Source organism: Hyperolius riggenbachi, chromosome 4, assembly GCF_040937935.1.
Source record: "Hyperolius riggenbachi isolate aHypRig1 chromosome 4, aHypRig1.pri, whole genome shotgun sequence".
NCBI lineage: Eukaryota > Metazoa > Chordata > Amphibia > Anura > Hyperoliidae > Hyperolius > Hyperolius riggenbachi.
This window is the reverse complement of record NC_090649.1, coordinates 129,132,381-129,150,367: the sequence shown is the minus strand read 5'-3', so window position 1 is coordinate 129,150,367 and position 17,987 is coordinate 129,132,381. Positions and strand designations below refer to the sequence as shown.

The 17,987-nt window shown below is 42.5% G+C and overlaps 1 protein-coding gene across 1 annotated transcript in view; it reads right to left on the bottom strand.

Moving 5' to 3' along the window:
* Window positions 1-2,597: 2,597 nt before the first annotated feature.
* PASK (PAS domain containing serine/threonine kinase) overlaps window positions 2,598-17,987 on the bottom strand; it is an 83,327-nt gene continuing 67,937 nt past the window's right edge. Inside the window, 5 exon segments of the mRNA XM_068280630.1 lie at window positions 2,598-4,141; window positions 6,300-6,452; window positions 8,655-8,788; window positions 12,366-12,565; window positions 15,190-15,324. Of these exon segments, the coding sequence (XP_068136731.1) occupies window positions 4,068-4,141; window positions 6,300-6,452; window positions 8,655-8,788; window positions 12,366-12,565; window positions 15,190-15,324 (696 nt within the window). The 3' untranslated portion in view covers window positions 2,598-4,067.

The window sequence follows — 17,987 nt, the reverse complement described above, 5'->3', positions numbered from 1 at the left end:
CTGTTGAGATTGCTTATCATTTTGCATTGGCCCTAATGGAAATCTGATGGCAAAAAAATGCCATCAGATCGATTTTCAATAGATTTCAAACTGAAATCTATTGGAAATCTGTTCCTAGTAATAAAAATGTTCCTAAACACATCAGATGGATCAGAAATCTATCTGCTGCTAATCTAACGAGTGTATGGCCACCTTTATGCTGGGAATACACAATGAGATTCTCAGCAGATTTACTGTCCAATCGATCTTTCGATCGTTTTTATGACAGATTTCCATTCACTTCTATGAGAACATCGATCACAAAAACAATCGAAATTAGATCGGACCTGTCAGAAATTATCTATCGAGCCATCTATCTGCCTAAAAAACTCATGATGTATTCCCAGCATAACAGTACATTAGGATCAGTTTACTTAGCAATAGATATATAACGCTCTCCTGCTTCTTACACACAGCGATTCCTTACTTGAGTTCTTTCCCCAGCAACTGCAGTCGTCTAATTAGTTCCTGGTGGTGGGCCTGATGTGAAAGGAGTAAAACAGCTTTCAGGATTGGCTTTATGACTGATGAGAGGGAGCCCACTATGCACACTGCGCTGCGGTATAACTTACTGTAAGCTACAATCTCATAGCAATGTGAGAAGTAGAACCACTATGGGTCCATTCATATCATCACGTATGGTCCAGAGTGCATCGAATTCCTCTGTAATATAGCAAGTCAAGCAGTGCACTACTGGACACCAAGCATGTTACGCTATTACAAATTACTGGCAACAAGGTCGGGACATGCTTTACTGCAAGATGCCTCATGCACATTGAAACAGGGATGTCCATGGGGTGGATTCTCTTGCTTTGGCCAGTCTGTTTGCTCTGTCACTCCCCATCCTCTCACAACTTCAGCCAGGCCCACTTTTTTCTCTACGCTCAGCTCCACCCACCCCCAAGCCAGGATTTTGCTGCTCCACCTCCAAGCCAAGACTCCCAGGAGCTTGGCCCTCCACAACTAGGAAGTTGGACAGCACTAACCTAAGCTGATCTTGAAGCGAAAAAAAAAATTATGATATAATGAATTGGTTGTGTAGTACAGATAATTACTAGAACATTAGTAGCAAAAAAATTCTCATTTTTATTTTCAGTTACTGTATATAGTTTTTTTTTAGAACTTTGCATTATTCTCTAATATTTGCAGTTAACACTCTACTTAGCTCAAGAGTCGGAATAGCAGCCTTTGTCTAAAGCTTCTCATGGTGGTAACTTGTTTCCTGTCAGTTGTGTACACAAATCATTCAATGGTGACTACTCAACTAAAAGTCTAAAATTATTGTATGTGTGGGCAGCATAGGCTCAGTGTTTTAAAAAATCGGCTAACAACAATTGCAGAACTAGTTTGGAAAGAACATATTTGATTGTCAGGAAACATGTAAAAGGAGGATAGGCAGACATACGATAGATATGTAGATACAGATAAGTCTGTGAATGGGAGGTCTGTCATTCCCTGCAGAAGCTGCACAGGAACGGCTCCGTAAACCAGCACACATTGCAATCTGGATTGAACAGGTACCATCCAAGAGTGCATTCCTCTGCATTGGCTTACTGCGACAGGAAATCATTTATGGCTTCTGAGGAAAATGCATATGGAGTACTATATATTGGAGAGCTGGTAATTTTCTGCTATTTTTTTTTCTTATTTAAAAAAAATATTATATGATGCTATGTATCTAAATTCCAAATGCTAGTACTCATACTCTAAGCTGCATGAGCCATATCACATGGGTAACTTATGTGCAGCAACTAATCCCTAGGAATAGCTGCTAGATGCTGTGACTAGTCTCTAAAGCCATGTACCCTCGTCATGATTTTACCAACGACTGGCAATTTATTGAGCGATGAGTGGTTATTTGACGTGATGTTGCGACATGGGCACAGGCGATCGGTCATGCCAATGTCGTTTAACGTCACGCGGCGATAAACAACCATCACGACGGATTGGGTCTTTAAGATCCCTGACAACACCATGCAAAGTACCGTGATCACTTGATTTCCAGTTTGCGCCAGTTGTGAAACATTGCGTATGCCAGCTGGCAGAAAGATGAATCGCGGGACACTCGTCGTGAGGGAGAAGTCGCTAGATCCACCTCCCTGGGCCGTTGCGGGGAGTATGAGGCTTTAGATCTGTAACTAGCTACAGTAGAGTCCTGGTTATCCGGAACTCAGCTAACCGGAAATCTCAACCAACCAGCTCAAAGTGAAAGCTAGTGATGGTCTCACGAGTAGTTAGCTACTCGAATACGTGATTCAAATGAGGCTCAATTGCCTCAGCTGTGTGCATGGGAAACGGGGTTAATTACCCAGAATTCTGTCAGCTTCTATGCATCCTAAAAGTCTTTCACGCGGCCTATGGGGCGCGTTGCAAGACTCTCTACCGTGCACTTCCTTCTTCCGGCTTGAAGGAGGAAGTGTGTAGCAGTGAGTTTTGCAACGCGTCCCATAGGCCGCGTGCAAGACGTTTGGGACGCATAGAAGCCGACGGATTTCTGGGTAATTAACCCCCCGTCCCCCATGCACACAGCTGAGGCAATTAAGCCTCATTTGCATCATGAATTAGAGTAGGTAACTACCCGTGAGCCCATCACTAGTGAAAGCTTTGAATTCGATAGGAGAAAATCGATAGCACACTTATCCGGCCATCAACTAATCCTAGTTGGGATTAGCAATGTATTAGCTTTAGGAGGAGTTTGGAAATAGTGTTTATTACTGCAAGTCTAATTCTAGTGTCTAGTTGTATGGTCATACAGACTTGCCATAGCACCCAGCATAAACTCATGGAGACTAGTTGCTGTTACAAAATCACCCCAAGAACTAAGCTGCATCACTGAGTAACCTTTCTTAACAGAATGTTACAAGTGCTCTAAATTATGTTTTTCCTGTAGGAGGCCAAGGTAGAACACAAAGGAATTATAATTTTTTAATTATAGAAACAGAAAAGATTCAAAATATCTGACAGTTTTCTTTATTTTTGTCTGTGCCCCCTCATTTCCTTTACCCCAGGGACTTAAAGAATGTCACACAAACTGCATTGTGTACACAGAGAGCAATGAAAACCTGACAGACATTGTAACTCTTCCCACATTACTAAAAAAAATGAAATAATTTATTGCTATATGTATGGTATCGCAATAAGAACTAAGGTAACAACTTCCTAAGGGGAATCACAACAGGAACTAAGGTAACATCTTCCTAATGGGAATCTGCAAAACAATAAAATGCAAAAACTGTTGTACCTCAAAAACCACAGAAATATAACTGCAACTCAAAAAAGAAGTAAAATCCAATTGGCTGACCTGCCACCCATCCCACATGACCACACCCCTCTGACCTCTGCATTGGTACAGAGATTGAAGCATTGTATGGACAGGAACACACCTGCAGTCCTGCAATGCAACTACAAGCATGGAATAGATACTTCCAATTATTTGTGAGCTAAATGATCAGTCACTTTCCTATGAGTTCAATTCTGAAACCTGCCGACTTGGTCTATGCAGGAGTCAGAGACCTCATTTGTTCTCATTACAAAGTACAGCACTTAATCTCACTGTTGGATCAGTAAGAAGGGACTTGTTTTGGCACTATTTATGGCACAGGAAATATGATACAAGCAGGAGGCTAACGTTCTGTATAGTCAACCATTCCTATACAGCAACATTTTACATAGGCACAATTATTAAGGTTTGGAGGTAATCGGCATGATGAAAACTGTATTATATGTTATGGCAAATTTCTAATATATTTTTCATCCATGGAAGATTGCGGTCAGCTTATTATTATTATTATGAAGCACCAGTTCTTCTCTGAAATATCATATATATCAGGTAGTGCTAGGATGTGTGATTTGGTGACCTGGTGCAAGCAGCTTTAAGCCATAACGTCTTGCAATTTACAGGCTGGATGTTCTCCAATGGAATTGCAGTATAGTTACGGCATGTTGTATGTATGCTTTTTAAGCAGTATAATTTATAGCCTGTCTCTGCTGTTCCTTGAAATCCAATGGAAGTACTGGAGTTATCAGCATCATTCTGTCCGATTCCCAAAATCTTCATTCCATTCACCGCTGTAACTGGCAGGAAACTGCCCCAATCCTTCATCTGTAAAACACAACCATTAGGGCATCTTAATGAAATAAAACCCTATAACCAAAAGACACAGATGAACAATAATGCATCTACATTTGACATTTTGAGTTTTGCTTCTACCTGAACTAGCGCCTAAAGGAGATCAAAGGAGAAATTAAACTGATGAGGGAAACAATTGCATCTATCCTCCTTCTCCTAAAAATGACTTTTTTTTAGATATCCCACAGTTTTATTTTATATTTAAATCTACTTTTTACGTTTTCATTGTTGTACTGTCTATGCTCAACGTCACATTCATTGAAGTATGCTAGAGCTCAAACCTATGAATTATTGACCCTTTTTTATCTCTTTCCTGCTCTCAGAAGGCATTTACAGACAGGAAAGTATTTTGTGGCTGTAGTTACTTATCAGTGAGGGTGATGCTATAGTCTGACCCAGTCAGACTATAGCATCACCCTGGAAAGGATCAGGGCGGTATCATGATATCATCAGCCATTTGTAGTGGCGATATACCAGATTTACAACCATATTTTATTTACTTATTTCTAAACTTGGTTACTCATTGTTTTATTTCCTTCAGGTATTTTCTGCTTCACAGTAGACTAGCTAATATGTGCCCAATTGGCATGAGCAAGGTCAGGATGTCGATTATAAAGTTAAAGAGAAATCGAGAGCCCAATATGGTGTAGTATGTCAAAATTGATTGGATAAATGAAACAGTGAGATGGTAATACTCACAAACACGGGTTACCACCTAGGTAACCACTCATTAGGCAGGTGAGGAGATTAGACCTGTCCTCACTCAGGATTAAGAAGTCGCTCTCTGTAGATAGGAAGAAAGGGGGTAGATCACCCCTCCACCTGGGGTGGACTCAAATATATTGGTAGGTGAACAGAGGCGCCAGAAGGATAAAAGTACATAAAATTTTTTAAAAATTGCTGAGAGGAAGTGGTGGACTCGCCTCCGTTAAAGCAGACACCAAGGACTGTAAATATATAGATATACACATTTATTGAAAATACCCCAAAGATGCAACGCGTTTCGTGGGCACAGCCCACTTCTTCAGGCAATAAGCAGGGGATAAACAACAGCAATTCAGTTATAGCAAGCAGAGCACCTCTATGAACACGCGAAACGCGTTGCATCTTTGGGGTATTTTCAATAAATGTGTATATCTATATATTTACAGTCCTTGGTGTCTGCTTTAACGGAGGTGAGTCCACCACTTCCTCCCAGCAATTTTTAAAAAATGTTATGTACTTTTATCCTTCTGGCGCCTCTGTTCACCTACCAATAGGATGTAGATTATGTGGCATGTGTAGCAATCCGGGCGTAACTACAGGGGAACAGCCCCTGCGACCGCAGGGAGGCCCCGAGCTGTAAGTGGGCCCCAACTACTGCTTCACTTCCTCTAAGAAAGGTGCCCATCCTTCAGATCAGGTGTTGTTGTGGTTACGCTTGTTATGGGTGTGGAGATTATGATGTCCACACGGCCCTTGCAGAATGGGCCCCCAGGCTGTGAGGGTCAGCAGGGATAGGCAAAGAAAGGGGTCTGAACATTGGGGGCCACCATCAAAGTTCTGCTGGAGGGCACCATGATTTGTACTTACGCCCCTGGCGGCAAGACTAAAAACAGGCACACAATCGGCAATGGAGGGGAGTGTAGGGGGAAGCACACTGTGGCTATGTAAAGGAGGGGGTATAGGTAGGCACAAGGCACTGAACACTAGATATGAAAATGCTAAAGGCTGGTGTTTGAATCAAAAACCGGTTTGTAGTTTTTGTGGTCTTCTACACTTAAAGGAATGGCGATAAATCACCACAAAGACAGGCATCTGCTTATTTGGCAGGCAATCAGTCAATAGCATAAGGCTTCTGATCAGAACTTTACAGTAGTTACTTGGCAATCAAAATAGTGATTGCCATCATATCAAATCACCATGCGCTTTATAAATAGCGTAATGAATTGGCAGTTTTTCCTGTTACACTTCTGATAACCAGCCCACCCCATTATGATCCTATAACTGCCAATTCTTCATAAATATGCCCTAATAGCACGGTTTTCCCTTCTGTAATGAGTGGTGTCTAGAACTGGCTTTAACTTGATAATTGAAGTTTTTAACATTGTTCTTTACCTCTGTAAATGCTCACTTGTACTCGGTCTCTTACCTTTCTGAGAGCTAGCAGGCGGATAGACTTCCTCCCAGGTATATTCAGCCAAGTTCACAGGCTGTGTCACCCACAGGTCTCTGAGGAGCTCATCAAGAGTCATGCGCATCTCAGGATCACGATGTAGAAGACCAGAAATGAGGTCCTGTAATTCTAAAAGTGAAATATAAAAACGTTAATTTGTTCTCGACAAATAATTATCTTAATTTCCACCTGTGTAAAACATGGACCATTATGGAGTAGTTTAGTATTAATACAGACAAACAAAAATGACAGCGCTCACAGGCTGCAACTGGCTTATAAACCATCAAGGGGCGTGTACCGACCCCCAGGGGCTAAATACATGCCTTGAATCCAAATCAGATGCAAAATTATGCAAATTAAGTGCAAATTTATGTGCTAGTCCCTAATCTAAAATTTGAATGCAGATTGGATGCAGGCTACCACAAGTATACTTAGAACATGTTCTAAGTATACTTGTGGTAGCCTGCATCCAATCTGCATTCAAATTTTAGATTAGGGACTAGCACAAAAATTTGCACTTAATTTGCATAATTTTGCATCTGATTTGGATTCAAGGCATGTATTTAGCCCCTGGGGGTCGGTACACGCCCCTTGATGGTTTATAAGCCAGTTGCAGCCTGTGAGCGCTGTCATTTTTGTTTGTCTGTCTTGAAGAGATGTGTATACCATTGTATGATAAGCCGCACCAGGTAAGTTATGCTTTTAATGTTAGGTTAGTGGTTAGGTCTTCCCCGAGGGGGCACGTCAACGCCGAGGGGAAGTCTAGTAGGAAATGATTTGCATTGATGATTTGCACATTATTTGCTGAAGCGAATGCCCTCCATTGCTGTACCTGCTTGAATGCATGTTGTGTAATATGGTCCATTGGAGCTCTGCACTTCTCTGCAGCTAAATCAATTCAGGTGCAGCCTTCTGTATTTGGAAGCGCTGCCTACACCTTCTTCTCTAGTTTAGTATTAATGTCTATTTAACTGTTGCCTTATCATTTGTGTATAAGTGACTGTAAGACAAAGAGAAGTAACCTACTAATTTATGTTGGATGCTATGCTAGCAGTACATTTACTGTATATAATGATCAAGAACAGCTCTGATAAACTCTTTAAGAAATATATTATTGATGTGGCTCACTTTAACCATCCTCATGCAGCACAGTGGCAACAGCAAGTGAATGAATATGACAAATAATGATCCATCATAGTTAATGTCCTGCTAACTTTGGGAAAATAAAAAATCTGGGCAGAATGGTTAAAATTACATAGTACAACACATATTGATATAAGATCAGGTATGCTTCAAACCCAAATTTAGTTGTTATTGAAGCAACATGATGAGATAAACATAGGTACACATATAGTACTAGTCCTACTTCTACTAAGAAAATGTCTGAAGCCTCCTTTCTGTTTTCCGGTACAGCAAGTGTTAACTAGTTAGATACCATACATAGACACCTGTAGGTAGAGTTATTTTAGAGTTTAATGAATCTTCTGTTTATCAGACTGTTTTACAGGGGTCTCAAACTCGCGGCCCACGGGCCATTTGCGGCCCTCGATACAATATTTTGTGGCCCTCACCGGCAAAAGCTTCCTTATAGTTCGCTTTAGTGTTCCCAAGTAATCCGCCGCATCCCCGCCGCTAAACGAGGGCTGCAGAACCCCCAAATCGCCCGGGGGGCAATCCGCCGGCATTTCCTGGAAGGGGCAGAGCTTTCAGCTTCAGCTCTGCTCCTCCTGACGTCAATCGCCGCACGGATCGCCGCCTCTCCCCGCCCCTCTCTGTGAAGGAAGAGTGAGAGGGGCGGGCAGAGGCGGCGATGCGCCGCGATTGTGAAATTCCTTATGCGGCCCAGCCTCATCCTGACTTTGCCTCCTGCGGCCCCCAGGTAAATTGAGTTTGAGACCCCTGCATTAGAATGATTGAAATGGCCTATTAGAGAATGATCATCCAGAGTAGAAGCTTCACAAAAGGTGGACTCAGAATACTAAATCACCACTTTAGTTTGAAATCTAAAACAGTGCGAGCAATCATGCAAGTAAACAATATATACTAAATGTTTTAAACAGATCAAGGTGAGCGTTTCGTAAACAAAAAATTATCATGGTTGCAATACAAAAAGTCTGATAAAAATGTGAATAGACAACCCCCCCCCCCAAATAATGTAACAAAAATATAAGTTTGTGCAGTCCTTGTGGCAAAAAGCAAAAAAAAAAAACAACAACCCCCCCCCCCCCCCTCCCCAAGAAACTGAAACACATATTCCCATATGGTTCGCAGACCTGGAAATACTCGGCATACTGAGTGCGACAAATTGAAGATATAACAATATAAACTCACCTTGGGATACAGCAAAGGGCGGGTTCAGCTCTGCTTCCAGGATCTCCTCCACTTCACAGAAAGGATTCTCTCCAAAGATGAGAGTGTAAAGAGTCACTCCAAGAGACCACATTTCCAGCTCTGGACCCGGGTACCTAAAATGACATCAGGAAATGAGGTGCCATTCTGATAGGAGCAAGGGAGTGGGACAGGAGCGATTTGGGATGGTTGGCCTGACTTGAGCAATGCAGCAATTGCGGATCGGTCAATACAAAAGAGATTTCTGTCGAAATCTATACAGACTTCATGTTTCCACAGTTATGAACATATTGAGGAAATGGAAGAAGACCACAGGCTCAGTTCAAGTTAAGGCTTGAAGTGGCAGACCAAGAAAAATCTCAGCTAGACAGAAGCTATGAATGGTGAGAACAGTCAGAGTCAACCCACAGACCAGCACCAAAGACCTACATCATCTCGCTGCAGATGCAGTCACTGTGCATCGTTCAATCATTCGGCGCACTTTACACAAGGAGATGCTCTATATGAGAGTGATGCAGAGGAAGTCTTTTCTCCACCCATAGCACAAACAGAGCCACTTGAGGTATGCTATAGCACATTTGGACAAGCCAGCTTCATTTTGGAATAAGGTGCTGTGGACTGGTGAAACTAAAATTGAGTTATTTGGGCATAACAAGGGGCGTTATGCATGGAGGAAAAACAACACAGCATTCCAAGAAAAACACATGCTACCTACAGTAAAATATGGTGGTGGTTCCATCATGCTGTGTGGCTGTGTGGCCAGTGCAGGGACTGGGAATATTGTCAAAGTTGAGGGGCGCATTGATTCCACTCAGTATCAGCAGATTCGGGAGACCAATGTCCAGGAATCAGTGACAAAGCTGAAGCTGCACCGGGGCTGGATCATTCAACAAGACAACGTCCCTAAACACTGCTGAAATTCCACTAAGGTATTCATGCAGAGGAACAAGTTCAACGTTCTGGAATGGTCATCTCATTCCCCAGACCTGAATATAATTGAAAATCTGTGGTGTGAGTTAAAGAGAGATGTCCATCCTCAGAAGCCATCAAACCTGAATGAACTAGAGATGTTTTGTAAAGAGGAATGGTCCAAAATACCTTTAAACAAGATCCAGACTCTCATTGGAAACTACAGAAAGCGTTTAGAAGCTGTAATTTCTGCAAAAGGAGGATCTACTAAATATTGATTTCATTTCTTTTTTGTGGTGCCCAAATTTATGCACCTGCCTAATTTTATTTAAACAATTATTGCACGCTTTCTGTAAATCCAATAAACATTTCACTTCTCAAATATCACTGTGTGCGTCTCCTATATGATATATTTAACTGGCATTTTTTAATCATAACAACCGATGATTTATACAGCAAAATCATGACAATTAACAAGGTTGCCCAAACTTTTGCATCCATGAAAGCAGGAAGCCAATACACTGCAGATTTGTTGCAGGATTTGTATTAGGTGAAACAAAGAAGTGTTACTCTTTAAAGGTTATTATGCTGTGGCTTGTCTGAGCAGAGAGGAAGCTCTAAGTTCAGGTCTGCGTTAAGAGATGCGTTTAAAAAATAATGTTGGTAACTCTGTAGAGATGGCTACGCAAAGCATGTGCTACTGTCTCTGTTTTTGTAAATACTTTAAGAATAACTGGAAAGATATATAAATCATGCACCACTCAGTTGGCTTCTGACAGCACATAATAAAAATTAGCAATTAGCAAAAACAATGCCTTGCTGTAAGAAGCCTCTGTTCCACAAAATACTTTCACAGAATTATACTGTGTTCAGTTGGACTGACCTCAGAGAAAGCAAAGTGAATTCTTTGTACACCAGACATTCTTTTCATCCTGTACCCTCTCTTCATGATGCCTATTATATGCTCTCTTATGAAGTGGCCTGGCTGACATTTAGTGCTTTCAAATTATACTGCTCTTACTTAATTCAGAAACAATTATAAATAGGCAGGTCAATACTGGCATGCTTTGTCTCAATGTTCTGAGAATAAAGCAGCCTTTGGGAAATGAACCTTGGAACACAACTTGAAATGTCTGCTATATTTAAAGAGTGGATCTCCAAGAATTTTAAACAAGGGTCCAACTCAGTGCACATCTGACAGTAATAAGTTACCGGTAGTTACAAAATATTAAAGGTCAACTGAAGTGAGAGGGATACGGAGGCTGCCATATTTTTTTCCTTTCAAACAATGCAAATTGCCTGGCTGACCTGCTGATCCTCTGCCTGTGAGAGTGTCCAAACATCACTTGATTTAGCAGGCCGATCAACCTTTTGATCCATTAATGCCACTAGCTCGGAGGAGAATCAATACCACAACATAGCCAATTAAATCGGTCGAAAGGATAGATCGGGAATGCTGGAAAATCTCAGTCACAAAGACTCAATAGGGTGTGCGACGGTAATGGCATTCGATATCCTGACGAATACTGGATCCCTGGACTGTGTCGCCCCAAGTGTGTGTGTGTCCCTCCCATGCCCATGTGCAGTGCTGTCACAACAGAGTGAATCCTGGCCTAGGCCGTGGTACAGGCACTCGCGGTGAGGCCATGACTCCCACTGGTCTGACAGGTGAGCCTTCAACACTGCATAGGACTGCGGAGCGTGGGACACAACACATATACACCTGGAGGGTGGCAGCAGAAAGAGTCCCACTGGAGTTCATGCTGAAATCTATTGAAAATCGGTATACAGTGTAAGGGCAAGCAATAGATCAGATTCAATCAGAGAGGGATCTATCTAACAGTCGATTTGGAGGCACATTGTGTGATGTATGGCCACCTTAATACGTTTAGTCATAGACCTTGAACAAGCAGGCAAATCAGATGTTTGACTGAAGTCCAACATTACTGATGCATGAAAGAAAAAAAAATATGGCAGCCTCCATATCCTTCTCCCTTCAGTTGTCCTTTAAGGGGAAGAAAAACCACCTTTGTTTCATTGAGCCCAGTCGCATGACCATGAGCTCTTCCTGGTGTCTGTGCAGCGTTCCTCCGCCTTCAACGGCTCTCTTTGGGATTGTACATGGCCTAGGCTGCCACTCACTATGACACTGGCAGTTCCCAGGGAAAGGATGAGGGGCAGGATAGGCGTGAGGAACAGTGGCATGTCCCAGACAGCACAATGTGAAACTGTTTTTTATATGCAGTTTGTGTTGACAATGGATTGAAGAACCCTAGTTTGTAAGTTTGACTGAAATGGGCAGTGCAGGAGTCAATGTCCTGAAAATGTAGTAATCCATAGCAGTATAATTAGAAACTTATGAAACATTTAGAACCATGAGCCTGACCTACAAACACTTTTTATTTTTAGTCTTACAACTTTGTGTTTGTTATACTTTAAAGTGTGAACCATGAATTCTGATTGGTTGCTACTGCATGTATCACACTTCTCTTTGCTCTAATGAATAAACCAAGTCAGGACAAAGAAACCACAATGATAAGCTGTGTGGTCATTTTGCAGGATTCAATGTTCTCATTACTTCTTAAGCTCATGAACTAGGTATACAAGACACATGAACTAGGTACTTTATAACCGGCTACATACTACAAGTTGCCGCTGGTGTGACACTATCAGCAGCTACACTGAATAATGTTGACAGTGACCCTAGCAGGAGATTCTCAGCTATTACAAGTCTCTGCTACAGGTTGCCCATGTGTCGCTGTGCCATATTATTTATATACTTACGGATTGCCGAGCAGCACCTCCGGTGCACAGTATTCAGTGGTGCCGCAAAATGTAGAGAACAATTTCCCTGGCTGCAAACGGGCTGCGGAGCCAAAATCAACCAGCTTTATAGTGAAGTCCGGAGCAATGATAATGTTTTCATCCTTGATGTCACGATGCAAAATGTAGTGACTGTGAAGATATCCCACAGCCGACACCAGCTGCAGTAACAAAAATGAATATTAACTGATCAAAATCGCTTCTTCCTCAACTTATCCCAGGAACCCCTTTCTACATTATTGTTCAGCACAGTTTAAACCCTGCATACCTGAAGTCTTTGTTGCAACTGCATCACACCTCTCACAACCTCAGATTAACAGTATCTAATAACTTGGTCAACCAGAGTCCACCTCAAAACACCTGGAGCCAGAGCCTTAGGTCATGCTGTCCCTACTATTTGGAACGGTTTGCCATACCCAATCAAAGCAGCTCCATCCCTGGAGGTGTGTAAATGCAAACTGAAAGGCTAACTGTTTTAGTCTGCATTTATGAACACAACTTTTCTTCTGTGACACATTCCACCCCACAACTATGTATATTGACCTAAGACATATCTATGAGTCCTAAGGGAAAAAAGCATTTCACAAATGTCGTTACTATGTAATGCCCAGCCTCTAAAACAAGTCCAGCTATTAGATGGCATGTTCAAAATTGATTGTAAGTTTATCGACTGGAAATATGGCACTGAGTAATATATTCCTGTATTTATACTTTTAGTTCTTATGCATATGGATTCTTACAGGAAAACTATTCCTGGCAAAATGCCTTTTTTTTTCATCATAAAGATTTTTATTGATAAACAGCATGACACATATCACACACAGAGAAGGTTTTATCAAATACAAAGCAAGTGTTATATACATCATCTATAATGATAATAATACCAGGGGTAATCTCCTTGTTACCCAATTTACCTCTTGACTGCCATTTACTAAACCCAATGGGTAAGCAGCAAGGTGTATAGCCTTAGAAATCAACTGCCGGAACCAGATGGACCCGTAGGACCTCCGTCAGTTTATTGCCTATGTTATAATGATGTATCACGAATTGTTTAGGATTGGCAATATCAATAAAAAAAGTATAGAACATGAAAAGAAGAGTAACAAAAAGGAAAAACAACAAAAACAAAAAAAAACTATAAACCGTTGTACAGCTTAATGCCGTGTGTTTTTTCCACCATGCAGTATTAGTTTAGTTACCTATAGTTATAATGAGACAATTTAAAAGTAGTTCTAACTCGTGGCAATACTTATTAGTTATTTTATGTTTATAAGAAAATCTTGTATCTCTAAAAGGAATTAAGTTAGTGAGCCTATGAGGCAAGCCAGAGATGTGGGAAATTAAAATTGTCATTTGGTAGGGAGAGTCTAGCTCTAATCTTGTACTCCAGGAGTAGATTTGATCGAGTATTGGCTAGGAGCTGTGTTTCAAATTCTTTTTGTGATTTCCAGTTAGCCGTAATTAAATGTAGGGCACTTAGTATAATGTGACAGATAGGGGGCTGTAAGGATTTAGGAATTTTGTCGCAATACACTAACAATAGAGCTAATTGAGGGGTGAGACAGAAGTCTGGGAGCACATATTGACGGATTAGGTGCTCCACCTTTTTCCATAGCTCAGATACTAATGGACAGCTCCAAAGCATATGTATATACATTCCTATGTGTTTATTACATTTCCAACACTCCTGTGACATTCCCTGGGAGAAGGAGGCAATTCTTCTTGGGGTCATATACCACCTATATAAGATTTTCCGTATCATCTCCCAATGGGTGTTACATTTTGATATGGAAGATACTACTCTGTTAGCTACAACTCCTGGATGCTCCGTGCTGCTGCCACAATGCTGCGCAGAGCTGAAAGCTGGTAACCACAGCAACGGACAGCAATAGGTGTCCGTGTCCTTGCCAGCAGCGGTGAAGGGGCCTCGGCAGGCAGCATTAGGAGCTGTGAAGTGCGGTGACGTCACGCGGCTCACATGAGCTGAAGAACTGCACGAGAGTGCAGTTACAAGGTGGGGGATCCTATTTCTAACGTCTCAAGGGGGAAATATAATGCCACCCCAAACGGCTGATTTAGCTGCCTCCTACAGCATAATGGTATTGTCTAAATCGGCGTCAGTAAATGTTTCTTCTGACGTGGCTCCCTTGCTTCAAATAGGTAATCCCAGTGTATTAATTACATTTGTTCAGCCACTAAACGTGTTTAAAGTATTACTCCACTTGTACATAACTTATATGTAATGAAGTAAAAAGGACTATTTTCGCAATACTGCCCCTTTAAATAGTTACCTTGCCATCAGTTCCTCTCAGAAGCTCACCATTTTCTTCTGACAATGATCCCTTCCAGTTCTGACAACATTTTGTCAGAACTGAAATATATCAGTTGATGTCAGTTATAGCTGAGTGGACAACTGATGTGTCTGGTAATGTCTATGTTTCCCTATGGCTCGAGTGGGCGATGTTACAGTTTAACAGTGTGCTGACCAGAAAGCTGTTACAGGGTAATGGCCATTTTCAAAATGGAGGACGGAGAATTCCATTGATCACAGTGGACAAACAGGACGCGGGAGAGGAGAAAGAGATTGAGGAGTAGACTACATGGGAGGTAAGTATGACTTGTGTATGCTTATTTTGACTTTTTATTTTCAGTTCAGGTTTTCTTTAAGAAATGTCCTCAAGGTTTGACTCTGATTATGCTGACAAACTCCATTTTTAATAAGAATAAGTGGATAAGCTGGTACAAAGATTTAGGAAATAATTCATGCAACTTAAATGGATCTCACCTGTCGGAAAATGTAGCTGGCCAGTGGTTCATCCAAATTTGGCTGATTGTCAATAAAATCAAAGAGGTCCAGTGCATCTCCATGTAATTCCATCACTAGCTGGAAAAATGTATCATTCTCAAACACCCCCAGGACCTGGCAAACAAGGTACAAGCATAAGATACCTGTATGTACAGCCTATAATGAATACTGGATGCTGAATTAGTCAAACTCTTGGCAAAGTATCATTTTACCTTACAAATGTGGATATTACATGCATTACAGAAACATCCTCCCTCTCCCCATGACTGCAAACATCTTATGTGCCTGGTGCCTTTGGTTATCTGTAAAGCTTTAATAGGGCTTTAATGTGGCTCAAGTCAAGCCTCAGAGGGCTTGATTCACAAAGCCGTGCAAACTATTTAGCACGGGTGTGCTAAACAGTTAGCACGTGAAGTGCCGTTCGCGGACTTTTGCGCGCACAATTTGCTGCGATTCGTAAAGATCTGTAAATATGCCACAGACTGAGGAGCAAAAATGAACTGCAAATCTAAAAAAAAAAAAAATGTCCACAAACTGCTTCTCTACTGTACCTCTATCCCAACCCCAGGACTCACCTGCTTTCATGTCCCCCATGTCCCCTTGCTTCGGCAATGCCTGTATGTATCTTGGTCATGCCAGTAAAGCGATTTTTAATTTGATTTGACCAGTATTTGTTTATATTTAGTGTCACTGCTTCCTCTGTCCATAAGGTGGCACTGATGAGAAGACAAAACAGGTCATTTGGGCGCCCGCTCACTGCAGCCCTGTGCCTGACCTGGGACCTGCTATAGATGTAGTGCTATTTTGTCTATAGCAGCGCAGAGGGATTTATAGTGTAATAGCCGCCCAGAATTTCAGCGGCATCAGGGTGAGCCATCATTCGGTTCACCCTGCACCTAACTGACTGGATGGCAAGTACATACGTACTGAATAGTAGCCTCTTCTCTGTCCCTTTTAAGCTCTATCCCAATAGCCTAGAAAAACAGCAGTGCATAATGGACATCTCAGCTCTTTAGGTCACATCCTCCAGTGCCATAGGGGGAGAAAAGGGGTAAAAGGGCTGGTTGAGAGATGACCTTTGCAGGGCAGTTATCCTTTAAAGAGAACCCTAGGTAGGTTTAAAGAATGTTATCTGCATACAGAGGCTGGATCTTCCTATACAGCCCAGCCTCTGTCGCTATCCCAAACCCCCCTAAGGTCCCCCTGCACTCTGCAATCCCTCATAAACAGGGCCGGATTTGTACTCTTTACCGCCCTAGGCCACTGTCACCAGCCGCTCCCCTTCAGTATAGGTAGCAAGATGACCCTTTATCTCTAGTATATGTAACCTGATGACCCACCCAGTATAGGTAGCCAGATGACTCTTCCCCCTTTCCCTCCAGTATAGGTAGCCAGATGATCCCTCCCCTTCCCTCTAGTATAATTACCCAGATGACTCCTCCCACTTGCCCTCCAGTATAGGTACCCAGATGCCTTCCATAATCTGTCCTTTTCCTACCCCCCAACTTTCAGTATAGGTTGCCAGCTCACCTTCACAGTACAGCAGCCATTAGTGTCACTCATTTCTCCGCTCGTCTCCAGTGCAGAAGCTTCCTCTTCCTTTCTGTCTCCAATGCTGCCCAAGTTTTTAGCCACTGGGCACAATGCAAAGGTGCACAGAGAGCAAGGTGGCTGCTGCACAGGCAGCTAGCAGCAGAGTACCACGGTCAGGCACTCGCCTGATCTCCCTACATTACAGCATTTGCAAGCTTACAAATGCTGCACCAGTTTAGCCTGCTGCTTTGGTGCCCTTTCTCCTGTGGTGCCCTAGGCCAGGGCCTAGGTGCCCTAGGCCAGGGCCTAGGTGGCCTTGGCCTAAATCCGGCCCTGCTCATAAATCACAGCCTCGATGTCGACACACAGTGTGTCGCAGCGGGCTGTCTTTTTCTCTATAGTGTCAGTCTGCTGCTCTCCCCGCCTCCTGCAGAACTCCGATCCCCGCCTGCATCCCTTCCCTCCCCGCTGATTGGAGGGAAGGGATGGGGGCAGGGACCGGAGCTATGCAGGAGGCGGGGGAGCAGCCGAGACTGACACTACAGATGTAAACACAGCACGCACAGCGCGGCTGTGATCTATGTCTGACTGCAGAGTGCAGGAGGACATTAGGAGGGTTTGGAATAGCAACAGAGGCTGGGCTGTATAGGCAGATCCAGCCTCTGTATGCAGATAACATTCTTAAAACACACCTCGGGTTCTCTTTAAGCTCAACACACACCATACAATCTTGGTTGTACAGATTTACCAAATCTATGTAGTATAAGGGCCAACAGATTGAAAATACCTTGAATGATTGATTGGATAAGCTCTTAAACTACATGAAAGTGGTAAGATTGAACAACCAAGATTGTACGGTGTGTGTTGAGCCTTAGGGTAGCAGCAATCCAGTAAATAAGCACGTTTTTCCAAAGAAATCACTCTCTTTATTGAGCCATTATATTCACAAAAGTAGCAGACAATTGTTTCAGGGGCCACGTAGGGTCCCCCTTTATCAAGGCTTGATAAAGGGGGACCCTGCACGGCCCCCAAAACATTTGTCAGCTACTTATGTGGATATAATGGCTCAATAAAAAGCGTGATTTTTGGAAAAACAGTGTGCTGATATACTGGATTGCTGACTTTGATTGGGGCATAGCCTATACCACAATATCAAGCACCCGACTCTCGGTGACTGGTGTGCCCACTCACAATCTTCTAAAACTGCATCCTTTAGGGTAGAGTGACAGTTGCAGCAGTTTCCT